Source organism: Biomphalaria glabrata, chromosome 9 (genome assembly GCF_947242115.1).
Source record: "Biomphalaria glabrata chromosome 9, xgBioGlab47.1, whole genome shotgun sequence".
Taxonomy (NCBI): Eukaryota; Metazoa; Mollusca; class Gastropoda; family Planorbidae; genus Biomphalaria; species Biomphalaria glabrata.
Window position 1 is genome coordinate 12087753 of NC_074719.1, and position 18648 is coordinate 12106400.

General features: G+C 34.5%; 1 protein-coding gene across 2 annotated transcripts; it reads left to right on the top strand.

Moving 5' to 3' along the window:
* The first annotated feature begins 225 nt into the window (after positions 1-225).
* Positions 226-16358, top strand: LOC106061822 (uncharacterized). Of its 2 annotated transcripts, none has more exons than XM_056041263.1 (8): positions 226-275; positions 1674-1839; positions 2521-2703; positions 3290-3402; positions 5146-5349; positions 5759-5912; positions 6517-6565; positions 8116-16358. In XM_056041263.1, the coding sequence occupies exons 1-8, from the start codon at positions 246-248 to the stop codon at positions 11123-11125; spliced, it is 3909 nt and encodes a 1302-aa protein (XP_055897238.1). In that variant the 5' UTR covers positions 226-245; the 3' UTR covers positions 11126-16358. The 2 variants fall into 2 exon arrangements, with proteins under 2 accessions (XP_055897238.1, XP_055897239.1); XM_056041264.1 differs by having other exon boundaries at positions 6520-6565.
* Positions 16359-18648: the final 2290 nt, after the last annotated feature.

Genomic DNA, 18648 nt, shown 5'->3' on the forward strand with positions numbered 1-18648 from the left:
TGAATATTTAAATGATAATATAATTAAACTGAACTGTTCTAAGATGACATTATAAAAATTTCTGCAATTTGCATAATGAAAATTGGCAATTCTTTTATCTTGTCTGCTAATTATTTATGCTATTTTGTATACACCAAGTAGATCTAGATAAAGATCTAGAGCTACATCTACTTAACTTGAAAAAAAAACAAAACAATAACAATAGCACCTGGCCATTGACGTCAGAACACGGAAATGAAAACAATATGGAGGAAGAAGGAGATGTTGTTTACCAGGTAACAAAGTAGTTTTCTTGAATGTAATTGAAAACGAAAACAAAAAGATTGTAAATTAATGTTCTTTATGTTAAATTTCGTGTTTTTTTTTCATATATAATATCGATTAGGAGTTAATTCTAGATGAAGACGGTAACTCGTTTACATTATTATATTGTTCACTTGTTCAAAACGAAAGTATGCCAAGAATTATTGCCCAGGATTACCTCCTCGTGCATTGTAAGCAACTCTCAACAGGTAGGCGTTGAAAGAGGTTCATACAGTACTAAGGAGTACGCACGTGCATAACTCTGTCAGGTTGGAATTTGCTGGCTTGACTAGGAATGCTGATCAAGCAGTTTATTTTTGTATTGAAACTATTGCATCATTATTCATTATTATTATCAGAGAGGCCAATTTTTGGTTTACTCACTATTTACTATCTTGGCTGAAAAAGTCATCAAATGTTTGGCCTTAGATGACTTAAAACTTAGAGTTAATGTCTAGTCAAATTTTGAGTAATCTGGGAAATAACCAAATTTAAGACTCACACTGATAGATCTAGATCTAGGTCAATCTAGGTTAAAGTAAAGTTGCCTAGACTACTCTTAGTTCAACTTCAGTGCCATATTCATAGGTATAATGTTATCTTATAACATACAGATTACATATATTACTTTAAAAAAAAAGATGCATCCTACTCATGTCCATAGGTCAATATAGCCATCAATGACTTAAACTTTGCCAAGTCATTAGTTTTCCTGACTGACTCAGTCTCAGACAACCCATTCCATGCACTAATACCAATAGCAAAGGAAAAAAGGAGTTTTTGCAAATTTATCCTAACATATGAAACAAGGAATGTGCCTTTATCTTGGTGTCTTTCTGAATATTTTATAAGGTTGTTTTTTTTTTCAAGATTATGGTTTAGTGTTTTAGTTTAGTCTTCTATCCTGAATGGTCCCAAAATTTAATGATTTTACTAAAGGAGTTACTGTAATCAAATATATTCGTTTTCTATGAATCTCTCTATTTTGTGTCTGTTCCAGTTTCTTAATGTTTTCTTGAGTTGAGGGGTCCAAAACCAAGGCTACATAATAACATTTAGTTTTATGTTTTTATGTTGTTATTTGATTTGTATAAATTTCTTAAAATAATATTCTCACAATGTTAGAAGAGTAATTGAAGAGTTCAATCTTATTTAGCTTGACTTGGGATTTTCATGAGAAATTGAGCTTAAAATGATACATTTTTAAAATTATATAAATCTACATGCCTTGCAAAGGGTAATCAAAATATATATATAGACAAAGAACTTCATGAAGACAAACAAATTTAAGGTCTTCATTAAACATTTTATCCTTCCTTGAAAACTTGTTAGACTTGGGTTGCTTTAAATTATTGAATTTGCTTTCTCAGGGTGAGGTTTTTAAGTTAAGTGAGGCAAAAAAACGACTCATTGGCTCCAAAGCAGGATCTTGGAAAGCAAAATATTTGATATTTCGATTGAAAAGTGACAAGCCCATCCTTGAATATCATAAGAGAAAACCAAAACACAACAAAAAACATGAAAAGAATATTACAGGTATTAGTCATTTGTTTAGTTACTCTTTAGAAGAGTTTTGTTTTGTCAGTTAATTAGTAAAACTTTTTATTATTAATCAAAACTTTTGTTAGCTAGTATAACTAGAGATGGAACAGTTTATCTGCTATTTCATGAGTGTATATTTGTACAGTACTTGTACACATTACCTTCTGGTGTACATACTATTTTTTGAAAGTGAATTTGAATGAGGTAGGTGTATTAGGGGGCAGGTGAATAAATTTCACTTATTTCTTTGTTTAAGGAGTGTTTTATAGTCACCATAATTACATACTTCCATTATTGTGGAGTCAAGGTTTTGAAACCAGTGCTTTGGAGAAAAAAAAAGTCCTAATTTGTTAATGTTTGTGTTTTTGTGGAGGCTAGTGAACTCATGCAGTAATGTACAAATAGAAGGAAATTATTGTTTTTTTTTATTTTATTAGTGGAATTGATGAGAGTAGGGGTGTTTTTATAAGTCTTGAATTTAGATATGAGTTATTTGAGGAGAACGTTTTATCACGTTTCCTGTGTGAAAATGTAGAGAGAATGTGGACATGTGGTTGGAACTATAAGTTTACAGATTGGCACTACATGAAGAATTACATGGTGTGCACATCTGAAGCCTCTGTGATCTTCTTAACTGTCAGGATTACTCTCGTCTTATTTATCATTCCTTCACAGATAGTGTTGAGCTCTGGCCAACTTTTAAAGTGGAGAAGTTGAAGAATGCCAGAGGAAGAACTTATGTCTGTGAAATTACCTCCCCTGCCCATCACATATTTCTTTCGGTGAATGAAGAAAAAGAACTAGATGTATTGGTTTTTCTTTTACAAGTACAGATTAGGCTCAAAAGTAACATTAGAGGTGAGCGCTACTTGTTTTATTTACATTGTATCTACCTTTTTTTATATAAGGACTTATGAACTATGATAAAGTGTTAAAATTTTTTTTTTTCTATCGACCACATTTTAAATTATTTAATTAATGTGTGTATATAATATAAACAATCAATAACAATTAATCTGACCTCAAAATTTATTATGTAGTCCAATTTTGTTTCTAAGACCAGACCAGCCATTGGAGCTCAAAGGACAGTGTCCCTATGTGGAATATATAGATTATTGATTTGGTGGTTGTGATCTCTTTACAACCCCATTTATTGCATCACTGCATATGTTGTTACACCTGCCAATAATACGCAGTATTCTTGATAACAAAGTTTGATAAATTATTATCAATATAATTATCATTGATTTGACTTATGATATACTTATGTCCATCAAATTACAAAGTTTTGGAATTATAACAAAAAAAAATGGTGGTATGTGTTTAGACATCATATGGACTTGTATGGAATATATAATACTGTGTTGTTGTTTTTTTTTTTCACTGTTATTTACTGTCATTGTTTCATCACCATTGTCTTTCATGTGTTTGTGCTTGTGTCCAGATGATCTTATCACAGTGCTGCCAGAGGACACAGAGTGTCTCCGAAAGATTGGAGCAGCAGGCTGTACTTGTATATTACATGCATCTCCATGGGGGCTAACTCTTGCTCTTGAGGTTTGATATTTTATTTTTTTTTTTTTTTTTTTTTTTAGATTGACCTATTAAGCAACAAATTACCACCAACTAAGGCAGAAATTTTTGCATGTTGACCTTTTAGCGGGACATTTTGGTGCAAAATGTTTTAGCAGCATTATATTTGTTCATTTTATTATGTATTAAAAAAAAGATACTTATCTATGTTTTGTAATTGTGTTCAAAATATTTTTGTGTGTCAAGAAGAATAGTTATTTAGTTAGTGATTTAAGTTTGTTGTGTAATCATTGTTATATCACTAGCATTATAATGTGTTTTAGGGTTTTAATATTGTTGAAAAGCAAAAAGAAATGATGATAACAAAAAATCAATGTAATTTTTTTTTTTCACAATGATTTTTTAAATTTATAGTATCTCCCTCCTACTGTAAAAAAGAGAGAAAGCTGTTGAATGTCATCCTGTGCATTTTGACACCTCATCTATAATTTATTGGGGGTGGAGAAAGCATGTCAATATCATAGTCATAGGGGAATCTTGCCTTTCTTAGCTTGTATATTTTACACGTTTCTGGTGTACTCTCAGAATCAAAGATTATTACATCCTAGCCCAAACCTTCCACAGAGTGGCAGGGGATCACAGCTGGCAGGGTTTGAATTTGGGACCATTGAGAACTTGTCCTCAGCACATACCAGTCAGCCACTTATAGTTTGCTAAATTCAAATCAATTAATCCTGTGCTCTCCCAGGGGAGCATAGGCCGCAACCACACCTCTCCACCGAACTCGGTTCTGAGCAGCCTTCTTTATCTGCCCCCATGTCATTCCGGTACCCTAAGCTTCACTGATGACCGACCTCTTCCAGGTTTGCTTGGGTCTGCCTACTTTCCTCTTTCCTTGTGGGTGCCTGCCTTGCAACATTGGTAGCTGGTTTTCGCAGTTTGTGTCCTATCCAGCTCCATTTTCGTTTTGTGATGTCTTGGGCTATGGGCTTTTGTCTAAATGCATTCACAAAATAGTCAAAATTCTTTAAAAAAAAATTTTTTTGGTGGAGGGAGGGGTGCCGTAGCAGAGAATGTATAACATAGTGATAAAGCAATGTTTATTATACAAAGTTTGTGTTTATCAATTATTGTCAGAATGTGACTGTCTCATGTCAAAATGTTTCATACCTATCTTTTGACTACAACAATTGGACAATGAAAACACTTATTTAAATAGCCTATAGGTGATGCTCATATTTCATATTATTTATTGGTCAATTTGTTCAAGTAATTAAGTGATTCTGGGCTTTCTAATTGTTAGCTAGTAAACTTCTGATTTTATAACAACTCATTCTGTTTTATTCTCTTTGATGATTCTTATAATTAATGTTGAAACAAAAAAATCACAATATTTTTTTTTGTTTAATTGATATTGTTACGACTCTTTATAAAACCGTGACAGAACAGAGTTGCTAAATCAAGAACCTGACAACTAGGGCTCTGATTTACGAGAAACTTTAATGAATGTAATAAATAATGAAAAATAAACAATCAAATGTGTTACAATCAGCAGTAGTCAATATCTGAATATAACAGCAATACACAAATTGTACTAGAATCTCGTTCTTGCCTTAACTCTGCTGGAACTCTACAATGTCGGACTGACTTGACCCAAGCTTTGTCGAAAAACACAGTCCATTGTCAGATAACCATATATGGGTTTAAAACAAAATGTGTTATCTTAGCTAGAAATTTTATCAAACTCTTGTATTGATATCATCATAGAAAACAAGAGCGCTACTTGCCCAGTGGCCGCTCAAAAGCATTCGTTACTATGAAGTACCCGCCCCAGGTCATTTCAACATAGAGGCTGGACGAGTAGCTCCAATGGGAGAAGGTCTGTTTCAGTTTAAGACTCAAGGTGGAGAAGAAGACTTTATGTATGACCTAGTGGACAGTTACATTGTCAACACATTGGACAGAGTCAAGGTTAGTCCATGGTCACTAAGATTTATCTCCTTTGTTCAATAACTTTGCAAACATAGTAATTTCTGACAAAGTAAATCAAATTCTCCTTTGCTCCCTAAATGTCAGTCATTCCCATATTTCTAATTACATACATACATCTTCAAGATAATAAATAAGGATAATAAAATGACTTGCTGGTCCTGTCGGCTATAAGACATTAATAATATTTTTTTCTAGAAGAAACATATAATTAATATTTAAATAAAAAGAAAATTTGGTCAAAAGTTTAATTATTATAATTTTGTTTTTATAATTCACAATTTTTGTTTTATAATTTACTACATTTATACAACATACTTTTATTATGCTTATACTTTTATTAGACGACAGTATTAACACTACTTTATTTATCAATGACTTTCTTTTGTAGCCCACTCAGAAAGGAACTCCTGAAGAAATAGAAGACTACATTAGGGAACATGAATGTCTCCATTCTCTCACAGCCATTACCGTCTGCTCTAAACAAGAACCAGAGATCAGAAATATCCTCAGCAAAACTTGGAACATTCCAAACTCTCTTTCAGGTAGAGACATTGATTCTATGTCAAGTCCTTGATCCTATCAAGCAATCACAAATATATTGATTTGTCTTGACTATATTTACTCTGTACATTTGTGGATGAATTTGCTATGTTTATCTTCTTCTTATCTTTCATTTTGTTTTTTGACTTACTAAAAGAAGAGTTAGTGAAACTTTATCTCCTTTTTATATATTCTGGTGAATAGAAGTTAAATAAACCTTAGTATTTGGCTTGTAAGACTCAAGCAGAAACTTTCATCATGCTTTTGTGTGCTGGAGATAAAATCTTTGAGAAAGTGGGGCGATACTATTAAGCTGAATTATAAAATAATGATTACATAGACAGAATTACATTATTGTTAGGTAGATAAAGTTTTAAAAAATTTTTATGTAGATGATGTTACAAAATATAGTGGTACATGAGAAAATACTGTGAATTTTATTGCAGTAGTCCTGAGTTTAAACCCTGCCATCCCTTGCTGTCACACAGATGGTTTAAGCTTAGGGCGTAATAATCTTTCTTTCTGAAAGGAATGTCCAAAACTTATTTAAAAAAATGATCTCACAAATTAAGTGTTCAGTAATTATTACTTTTTTTTTCATTCTAGAAGAGTTTAGTCCTGGCCAGCAGAGAAGTCTATCAGAAAATAGAGAAAGGTAAATGCATTTGTGTAAACTAATTTGAATAGATATTACACTAGTCTATAGCTTAATTCAGATCACACATGCTTCTCATGAGTCTTATTCCATAGATTATGTTCCATACATCCTCAAGCTTCTGAGATATTTTAGTTTTCTTTTCTGTTATTACCATTTGCCTTAACATGTAAACACTTAATCTCTAAAATAGAAACCCCTCAGAATCCTCCTTGGCTAATGAATAAACCTAAATTAAATTTATCCCTCCTTAATTTCAAAAAAGAAAATACAGACCCAAGCATACTACAAGTCCACTTTAGGGAACTGCAGGAGAGCTACGGAGATTGTGGCACCATCTACACAGACGGATCCAAAATGGAGGGAAAGGTCGCGTGTGCCTGCTCCTTTCGGAACAAAACAATCTCCCGTAGACTCCCCGATGGCTGCTCCATCTTTACGGCCGAATTGCACGCAATATTGCTTGCACTTATGGCCGTAAAAGCATCAGAAAGGAGTAAATTTATAATCTGCTCCGACTCCAAATCTGCATTGCAAGCTTTGGGGCGGATGAAGACTGACATCCCATTGGTACATAAGAGCCTGAAGCTGTTGGACCTAATAACAGCCGACCGTAGGGATGTCACCTTCATCTGGGTCCCCTCCCATGTTGGCATTGAGGGAAACGAAGCCGCAGACAGAGAAGCAAAGAGAGCCCTAAATCATGTGGTGTCAGGAACCCAAATTCCCTACTCGGACCTGAGACAAAGTATTGCCTCTGCCACCTATCGAGAGTGGCAGAACCGATGGGAGGCTGAGACTCACAGTAAACTCAGGCAGATTGTGGCGGATGTCAGGTGGCGGCCCACATCTAAGGGTCTGACAAGGCGTGGTAGCACAACCATGTCCAGACTTAGGATTGGCCACACCTACATCACGCACTCTTTTGTACTGAAGAGAGAGGAGCCCCCACTTTGCGAGTACTGTGACTCTCGCCTCACCGTGGAACATATCCTCGTTGATTGCCCCAGATACCAGGATGTCAGGGCGAAACATTTTAGAGCCACTAATCTAAAAACACTATTTAATAATGTCGACCCTGGGAAGGTACTGGGCTTTATTCGGGAAGTGGGGCTATCTACGAAGATCTGATTTCTGAATTTGTGAACATGCACTATTTACATTAGATTTTTACCAAATATTTAAATTTTTACTACCTTTACTATTTTAACTGTGAATAGACCTTAATTTTAATTATATAACTGTATAGAATCTGGCCCTTGTTGTTTAGAGAGAGAGTAGTCCTTAAGGGACTGCAGGCACGACATGGCCTAAATTGTGCCGATGTGCCTCAAATCAACAAATCAAAATCAAAAAATAAACACTTAATGGCATATCAGGGCTCTAGACCACAAGAGACTTCTTGTCTTTGCTCATAGTAATCAACTTTTAAGATAGCTATGATTCCATTATGGGTAATCCTATTTTGTGTTTGTGTTGAATGTTTAAAACTGTAAGTTTTGACTTGTGTAAATATTTCTGTCTTCATCCTTATCTCATATTCATTACAGAGCTCAGTTCTCACCTGAACGACAAGTACAGGCCTCTAGCTTGATCGTAAATCTAGAAAGACCAGATACATCTAGAAATGGCCACCATGCTAATGATGAAATAAGAATCACTGATCGGCCACCGCCCCCACCTACACGATCCACTAATGGGGGCAGGCCTCGACGAAGTCAAAGAAGAGAGCACAGTATTCCTAGAAAGGTGGACATCCCTTCTGTGTCCTCGGATGTGCACAGCCCCAATCCAGGTTCACCTGGAATAGCGTTAATAACGCCCAGCTCAGGCAATAAAAAGAGACCCCCCACTAGCCTAAACTTCAGCACAGATGTCAGTCATGGTGAGGTTCATCGTCACACTGAGTTCTACAATCTTTCCTCGCCAAACATGAAAGTCAGGAAGAGCAAGTCTCCCATCATAACCAGGAACACAAACAAAGTTGGCCGAGCAGAGTACCTTATGTCTCAGCAGCAGAGTGGGGTCAAGTCTCCGACAATCTCTTTATCAGAAAACAGAGGCTTTGGAGGTACAAACTCTTTGGAGCGAAATGCACTGGGTAAAAGTCCAGGCAGCATTTCTGATTACTGCAACACAGATCACCGTGGTTCAGATCTTGGGCAAATTGGTCAAGACAATTCTGCTGATCACTTACAAGAAAAGTTGTCAAAAAATGTCAGTGGGAGTGAGCAGAGTGTCATCAGTGGCTCCAGTTTTTCAGCTAGAGGCTACATCAACTTGCAAGATGACTCAAATGAAAGAGATAGTCACCATCAACGTCAAGTCTCTGTACCTGAAACCATGGCATCCAGCAGTGTGCCACATTATAATAGGTTCATCTCCAAAGAAAGTATGAGCAGTGATGTTTTCTCCCCTCCTGTGGTGCGTCACATCAGGCAAAGGTCGGCAGATGAACTTAGCCATGTGTCCTTTGATAGCACAGATGGTAAAGTTCATTCCAGTCATCCATCATCCTATGGCAGACAGCATTTGGACAGCAGACCAGAATCAGAAGTAAGCAGAATTTCTGAAGATTTCCATGAAGTAGGTAGAGGGGTTGCAAGCCGAAAAGTGTCTGGGTTGGACAGCATTGATGACACTGTTAGTGAATGGCTAATGTCTGCCAGCTGTGAAGATTTAAGTGACCATATGAAAACTGTCATTTATGATGATAACAATAATGGTAAAAACGGCTCAAGTCCTGATGAGGCTAAACTGAACACAGTTAAAGATGCTGATAGCAGTCTAACTCTCTCCTCTAATGGTTCCTCTACATCTAATGAGAAACCACCTCTACCTTTTACAGGGTTAAAGAAGTTTCACGACAATACTGATGTTGGTGGTGGAAGGGACAGAAGCAGATCATTTGGATACATGAATCTACCGCCAAACAGCGTCACAGTAACATCGTCACCTAGGGTCCAGTCATCTGCCCCAAGTGCTCATCTAATACGTAAAATGGTAAACGTTAGAGCTAAACAGGAAACTTTGAGGAAGTCACTGTCGAATCCCAATTTCTTAAATCTTGGAAGCAAAGAGCACCTATTTAACCTGAAGACTGCTTCTAATGGGGCATCTTCAAAACTCAACACAGAGGCCAAACAAAAGAGTAAGTCATTCAGCAGTTTGTTCCCTGCTATTAAAAAAGCTTTTAGTCGAGAAAGTTTAGGCCATAGCCGTAGCACCACACCTGAAAGAAGACACAGTCGGAACTCAACACCCGAGCGGCGGTCAAGCTTTAGTTTAAGGAGGAGAGGCAGTGATTCAGAGTCTAACTTTAAAAGGCAGAATAGTTTTCACACTATTGGGGAGATGACCATCAAGGGTGTTCGTATGACAGAAAGAAGCAGGTCTTTTAGAAAAGTACGTGGAGCCAAGTCAGTTGAGGCTCTATCTAGAACCCCAGATGAAGCTGACATGGGTCGCCTAAGTTCTGCTACAACAGCCTCTTGTCCTCCTACTGATGGGCTAAGAGGAACAAGCAGCAGACACACTGCATCCAGTCGAGTGTCTGATATGAGTAGAAACATAGATGCACACAGCTCAGTTGAGGTCAGGCACTCTGACCTGCACTCCACAGTCCCGGCAAGAAATTCAGCACCATTGAGTGCGACCAACCCTAACTATGTCACCACAGCCAGGATTGAACTGTCCCCAACCATGGTTCCAGCCCAACCTGCTGAACCACCTCTGCCACCACTTCCTGCCAGGGTTAAACTTGATGTCAACTTGGGTTTAAATGAGGTTGTCAAAGTAACCCAAGATCCAGGCGGCCCTGAAAAATCAGTTGGTTATCTAAACGTGTTAACTGACTACTCACCTTCTAGCCATGAGTCTAAACTTTCTTTAAGCAGTTCTACTGGGCTTACAGAAACTATTGAAAAACCAAGTAATTGCAGCTTTGATCAGGTTTCAGCCACCCATGAATCAGACTACCATAATTATTCCCAAAAGGTCATACCTTGTTCTAGTCCAGCTGCCAATGTGTCAGAATTTAACATACTTTATGAGAATGCACCAGATGTTGACACCACAATAAAAACAACAGAGAAGCCAAAACAGCCTCGAAGGCCCCTTGTGTCAGACCTTGTCGCTCAAATGGAAAAACAAGGGGGTCACCCTGAGCCTACAAAAACATCAGAAAAGTCCCCCAGAGTATTCCACAGAGCTCTGCCTCCCCGAGACTTAGAGGTTGAGAAGGCCAACATTAAAGCAACTAAGTCAGCAGATAAACCTAGAAGTGATGGTGATGAAATACACATAAAGGCTTTCTCTCATCACTTGAGACCCAGTGATGAAGTGGCGAGAGGACGCCCTCAGCAGAGACCAGTGACCAGATGTTCAAATGATGAAGCCAAACCAAGTATCCATGCTCCTCCTGTCCAGAGCTCTGTAATGCATCCCACGCAGAGCAGCACCGCCAACTCCATACCTAAACCTTTTCAACCCATGCCTTTCAAAAGACAGGAGCCCAATGGTATCAGGTCAGTGAAGGCACCAACTGTCAAACCTTCCTGATAGTGGCTGTACTCTTGCAGCCTGACTCTCACTTGTGAAACCTTTTTCAAGTATTGTATTTTAGTGTATGTCTACAAAGTCATCCTTCTATTTGCATGAGATGCTAGAGATACCTCACATTTGAATTATAAGCTGAATATCAAAGCAGTAGTCCATGTTACATTTTATCTAAGCTAGATAATTGGTTCTATGTGATCTGCTTTCAGTCTGTGTTAAAGTTTTTTGTCCTCATCAGTCAGTTGATGTAAATATTTAATACAATAAACAACAGTAGAGTCAACATATCTATTAGAAAATAAACTTTGATATAAATAATAAACAAGTTAAACTTGTTTATGACAAAAAACATGGCATTTACTTATTTTTTTAATCGCAATTGAAAAGAAAACTAACAAACAATATTTTTTTAATGCCATGCAATGAAATATCGCTCTAAAATATTGCATTATTTTCCCATTAATATTATTTATTTTGTTATAACATTCGAGGTATATGATCCAGCACATACATTTTGATTGACACTTGAAGAATAATTGGAAAACATGTTGTCTTATTGTTCTTTTCATTGACTTTTTGATTAGCTCAAATATACAAGAACCAAAAGTTGGTAGAAACTTGCCATTTACACGCTATATACTCATAAGGTTGTGCCTTATTGTGTCCTTACAGAGTTTATTACAATCGTTGCAATATATGTTAGAATATGAACAGTGTAGCATTCATTATTGATTATAATATCATTGCTATTTTAAATGTTTCTATGCACCTGTTAAAGCTAACTGTTGATCAGTTGTTGTTTATTTTATAGACGTATATAAATAATAAATATATCAGTGGTATTCTAAATAGAATTTTATTATACCCAGTAAATTGATTTAAATGAGCGTCATTAAAATAAAAACTTGTTTACAAGTCTGGAGATGTTTACATGCTGAACCAAGCATTGACCTACATGTTTAGTCAAACCAGATGCTGACAAAGCCTGTAAAACAATGCTTTATGTTAGAAGATTCTTTGCTACCTAATGTGCCATTGTAAGTGCTAGTGCCTTTGTTATATTTTGTCTCCTTTTTTATGTTACCCATTTACCTTCATAAAACTTTATATTACCAACCAAATGTTCACATAGAAATGTTACAGTTTTGATATAATTATTTTTGTAAGATAATTTATTACTAATAGACTACTATGAACAAATACTTATAGACACCCGGGTGTACTCATATTTTTATATTACATATTTATATACTTTGTTTTCCTTACTTTTATACTTGTTCACTTTAGTTGTCTGATATACAAAACCATGATTGCAATAGTCTTCCAAAACTTTTCTTCCAAGATGTCATTCCTGTAACTATTTATAGCTTATTGCGGTTGTTATTGTGAGCTTGGACTGAAGTTCCATTCCCTCTTTTCCTCTCTTGTATTTCTCGACATTATTATGACTTGATTATTTAGCCACTTATTTTCTTGAATTCCCAAACACTTCTAAAGTCACTCTGTTAAGACGTTTCACATTTATAAAAGGGAGCACTTGAACAGAGTTTCTCAGGGGCATGTAGCACATGAACTACATTGTGTGCCAGTGACAACTATTTAGATGATATAATACAGAATAGGAAGTCCTCAACTCCTAAATTTAAGAATGCCAATGACAAAGATTATAGTATTTGTGGTACATATTTGTTTGCATATCTTCATAGTTTTAAACACATATAAAAAAATTCTCTAGTAGTTACCACATTATAACTTGTCAATCAGTCTTGTTTCACCAAAGAAAAATGTTCAAAACTTGTTCAGAAGCTGCATTGTTACAAATGTTTCTAAATCAGCTCCTTAAAATATTGTTCTTTATATCCTGTAGGTAAAGAGAATGTGCTACAAAGTTTATATTTTTATCTTTCCATCTATGCTGAAACAACTTGCCAATTTCTGAAAATGGATTTGTTTTAAACCATGGGGACATTGAGTTAATCATTCTTAATAAATTATGTCTGTTATTTTTTTATTTTTTTCTTTGGATCTGAATTTTGACATACTCAGGCTATCAAAGAAAATGTATGTGTGAAGAAATCAAATATTTTTTTTTATTATCTCTATAATCATATCAGAGTGAACAATCATTGTGAGTGTTAACTATTTGGAGAACAGTTTTGCCATTAGTGTGATCATATCAAGTTGTTACAAGTGTTCATTTTGTAGATATCATAAATGGCAAGACAGAGTTTGAAAAAAAAAATATTTAAACATTTATTGCCATTATTTTCTGGTATATTCTATCTGACTGTGATATTTGTGCCTTATGTTTCTGTTATATGATATTTGTAAATGTGCTAAATGTTCAAAATAGAAATACCATGTAATATAATATTGAGGACTAGACATTGACTTGATTCCTGTAAACAATTTAATTTGATCTTTCTTCTAACACAAATATCAAACATTAAAGTAGTTTCAGAATGTAGATTGAATGATAGATTAAAATGAAGTCAGAATGTAGATTGAATGATAGATTAACATGAAGTCAGAATGTAGATTGAATGATAGATTAAAATGAAGTCAGAATGTAGATTGAATGATAGATTAAAATGAAGTTTTATGACTTGTTATGAGAACATAGGACGGCTGTCTGATCATAAGATAGTGCTCTAGACTGTTGTGTCTATGGGCCTCAGTTTGACCCTTGCCTGCCATCATTCCCTGCAAGAGGTTTGTGCGAGGATGTAATAATCTTCAATTCTGAAGGAACAGCTGAAACATGAAACATCTACCACAAACAAAACCATAATAAAAATCATGTAAGGCGTAATAATCAAATAATTTGAGTATATCTAACACATGTGAATCAAAATAAATTGAACTTACAAGTCTTCCTTAATTGACCTACATATAGAGGCTGCATTTTAATTTAATTGTTTATATTCAGTCAGCATTTATTTTGTAATCTAATACGTCATTGAAATAAGGTAATCAAGTTATACACTTAAGCTTATACAGACAAATGTTACATTTTCTTATATATTTAAATTAGCTTTATGTAGATAATCATTTTATTTGATTAAATATCTGTTGTCTTTGCATTTATACCTAGATCTAGGTGTTTTACTGTGAACTTAAGGGGCCTGCTCAACACATTTTGTTGTTTAAGTTTTGATTTACAAAGTCAAATCTTTTCTGTGTATGTGTTGGAGATTTTTTTAATTGCTATGTGAAGTCAAATTTGTTTTCGTGTAAGTTGATGCTAGGAATTTTGATTCTTTTTTTTCCTGTGTATTCTTCAAAGCATCAAATCAGCTGCTTTTATTTTACCAATAATGTTTTCTATTGACCCTAGCTTCCATAAGTGTACTCTTATGCTTTTTATTTTGTTGTTCATTTGAGTTTGCTGTTACTACTGTCACTAATGTATTGTTTCAGATTAATAGATGTATTTTGGTCATGGAAGCTCTTTAATTATTGTTTTATTCAAGAACTTGTAATAGATAAACTTGAAATGTGAGAATAATCAGAGGATTTTATTCAATTTACAAAAAGATGTTTTTAAAAAACCCCACAAAAACTTATTTCTTTAAAGTAAAACTTAATTCTGTTTTATTTGTACCTTTTTAACTTTTTTTTGTTTGTTTTTCACTTTTGTATTTCCAAGTGGTCAACATTTTTAAAGCCTAAAGTTTTTTAAAGCTAATGGTGACAAATTGAGTTTTATTTTTGTGCTGTGATAATTAAAAATTGGCATAGTTATTTCAACTAATTGTTTTACTTAATTGAAATAATTTGCTTGATAACATAATAAACTAGCTAAATTTTACACTTATTAATAGGTTCCTATTTTAGCTAAATCAAATGTGGCCACCTTTGTATTATGCCTATGTTAATGTCTCTATGTCTAGTAGAGTGTACAACTGACTACATTCTCATCCAATATTAGAGTTGGTGCCAATTGTTGAACTCTGGGATGTCCCTCAGGCATGACTCAATGAAACATTTCTGATGTACACTTTTCTGGTTGTCATTCCATTAGTGGGTTACAGTTGTTAGGAGCCAGGAAGTACAGGGTAGCCCAATAGTAGGTTGACAGTTATCAGGCAGAGTATTTATATGAAACTTTGACACTAGAACAGTGGGAAATTTGTTTTACCTGTTAACATAAACATAAAACAATTGAATCTCTCGGATGCTTCAAAATGTCTTCCTTGAACATGGCAACATTCTTGATACCTCTCTGGGGCACTCAAGACACATGTGAAAGGTAGTTTAATATCTGTAAACCTACTTTTGGGCCACCCTGTATACAATGCTAGAGTGATGCCCTTACTTTTATATGTTAAAACAGATACGTCAAAGAATTTTTTTTTAATTAAATGATTTGAAAAAAAATTAAATCTTTCATTGTTTAGATCATGATTTCTTGAAGTTGTTTACATTTTTTGTAATTCGAACTTACTTTTTTTTTTTTTGATAACTAGTTTTAATGATTGTAAATAATCATTTGTTGTAGAAGATGGACTGTTCCAGACTCTTACATAAGGTTTTGTTGCTTTTGTATTTTTATGGTAGTCAGTGCAACTCATGTTATCATTAAAAAATAAAATACACAATTTAAACCAATGAAGAAACTAAAACTACATCAGTGTGAAAATTAAAATAAAAAAAAACTGCCTTTAAATTCCACTTTTTCAAAGTCTTTTAGATTTTTTTTTTAATCACTTGAATATTTTAAATTTTTTTTTGTGTTTTTATTGGAAACATTTGTGTGAAGTATTTTCTCCATTGAACTGAATACAGGAGGCTGAGTGCTAGAGCATCAGGTCTGAAGAAAGAAGCACCCACTTCATATTTCCATGTATATCAAAATGTAGATTCCATTCAAACCCACAACATCCCGCTCCCCCCGTCCAGATGGTTGTTTGACACTGAAATGAAGCTCTAGTGCAATAATTATCTGCTGATCTAGTGTGTGGTACTCAAGTATTAGCCAAAGCTCATCTCTACTGATATACACCCAGTGACTGAACTTGATTGTCTTGTGTCACTTGTAATAGGATGTCTAAAACTGCAATGCCCTTGATAAAAACTTTGATTATGTTTTGTGTTTCACTGTTCTGAGACTATTTCCTTTTCCTTGAAAAAAATAATTGATTCATTGTTTTCTTAATTTGCTTTTTGTGTCTTGATTGCAGTTCTGCATGTCATTACTCTGTGCTTTTATTTACAATAAAATACAAGGAATTGAGATTTCTTTGATTAAATGTGTTTTAAAATGTCAATACATTTCTAGCCACATTTCATATTCAACTTATTTATCAGGCTGTGCAACAAAAATTAATTGGTTCAGAGGCTAAGATTTTATATAATTTGTTTTTTAATGTAAGTTTGGGAAGATAGCAGATCTTGTAGTTGAGCCACTGACAGGCAAAAGGTATTCAAGAGATGGACATGAGATGAATGAATATCTGTCATCTAGAAGCAGTTCAAACTATATTCCCTTAAACTTGCTTTATTTTTGTTTTAAAAATGGTGTTGATAAGAGAAGTCCCCCATACTTGAAATAATAGTTTTCTTTTTAGTCAACTTGGTATCAAATTTAGCATTATTTGGTGCGTAACTTATCAGATAACCCTGCCACTTCTACAGCCATGACTGGACTCAGATCCAACAAGATCTATTGGTAAATAAATGGCAAAAGTGGCTTGCTACGGAATGGTTCAACCAGCCTCTGTGATCATCTGACCTAGCTATGAATGCTGAGTTATGACTAGTTATGCAAAATTTCAACTTGATCTGAGAATGGGAAGTGGGGAAAAAAAACGTTTACAAAACATACGGAACATGATGCCACATATACAGACACATCTCTGAATAGGAAGCATTTCTTTCCCTTTTTCAATGCAAAACAAAATAATTAATAACCAATAATTAATTTTTTGATTGATTCATGTTCTGTTAGGAACAATATATGATTTCAACTTGATCTGAGATTAAGTGTGGGAGAAATGTACAAACATTGTACCAGACAGAGTGAGTTGATAGAAGCTTTGTTAAATAATAATTAAATAATGAGTAACAAAGTATTTTTTTAGCCATTAAGTTTTACACTAACACAGACTTTGAAACTTAGTAAACAATCAAACAAATACATTTTTTTCATATAGCAAAATTTGTGTTTGAGTTGAACAGGGTTTACTTTGTAGGCTATAATGCTTTCTCGTTTTAAGTAAACTTATAGCATTTTAATTAGTTTCATTTATAATCACAGTGAAGTTTTAAAAGATATAATAATAGATATTGTCATGTGCAATTAATTTTCCATACAGACAGCTACCAGCCAAATCCGCCAAACTATACAAAGAGCACTGAGAATTAGGTAGGACAGGCCAAACAGAAATGAACATGACGAATAAAGTAGACAATAACTTCCTCCCCTGCAGAAAGCAACTTAGAAAAGGACTTAAAACTTTTAAATTTGAAGCTAAACAGAATACAGGAGGCGCTATGGCTGAGTGGTAAAGCATTTGGCTTCCAAACTGGGGGTCTCTTGTTTGAGTCCAAGTGAAGGCTGGCATTTTTTATTTCGGGATCTTTAGGATGCCTGAATCCACCCAGCTCTAGTGGGTACCTGACATTAGTTGGGGAAAAGTATGTGATCATCATCTGCCCTATAGACTGCAAGGTCAGTGTAGTGTAACTGAGTTGTTTATTTTCTGCGTGTGTCCAGCGTGTCTAATGGTCATGTCCAGAGTGTGTCTGTTTATAGTAGTTAAGTAATGTCGGGTGAGATGTGTTTGTGCTTGTTCACTGTCTACTGCAGTCTTGTCGAGTAAAGCCGTGTTATTGGTATTCTAGTAGTTGTTATTCCATTACAGGGAAACTACAACTAAACAGAATATACCTCTTACACATCTCCCACCCTTATAGTTCTGTATTCTTTATAATGTCTCACTGCAGACATGACTCCATTATACCCAATGACCAAGTAGAGCCAACACTCTGTATGCAAGGTGTATTAAAATAATATTTTCCAAGGCTTAGACTGCAAAACAAACTAAAACAAGTTTCCCAAATTTGTTCTTTAAGGAAACACTACACACATTCTAAGAATTGAATAGTACACTTTCCTTTTAGTTTGGATTTTTTTCTGTTTAAATTTAAAGAAAATAAAATCACAATAGTTTGCACAAAGGTGTTGAAAGAAACTGAAGAAAAATAGCTTATTTTAAAATTTTGTGATACTTTTCAAATTCATATCATTTAATGGTTGATCTTTGTTTTAAATTTGGGTTGGATTAGTACATTATGATGGTGTTTTAGATTTTTTTTTTCTGTTATCAAGAAGAGAAAACAAAATCAATTTTACATTTCTGCATTTACTTAGGAATTAAGTCATAAAAGAATAAGAAATATATATATATTTATTTATCCAATAATAAATTTGGGAAACATTGGTCTAAAAAAAGTAAAATATATATACCGGTACCCAAGAACTGATTCATTTATGTATTTTATTCATATTGTTAAGTCTTAAC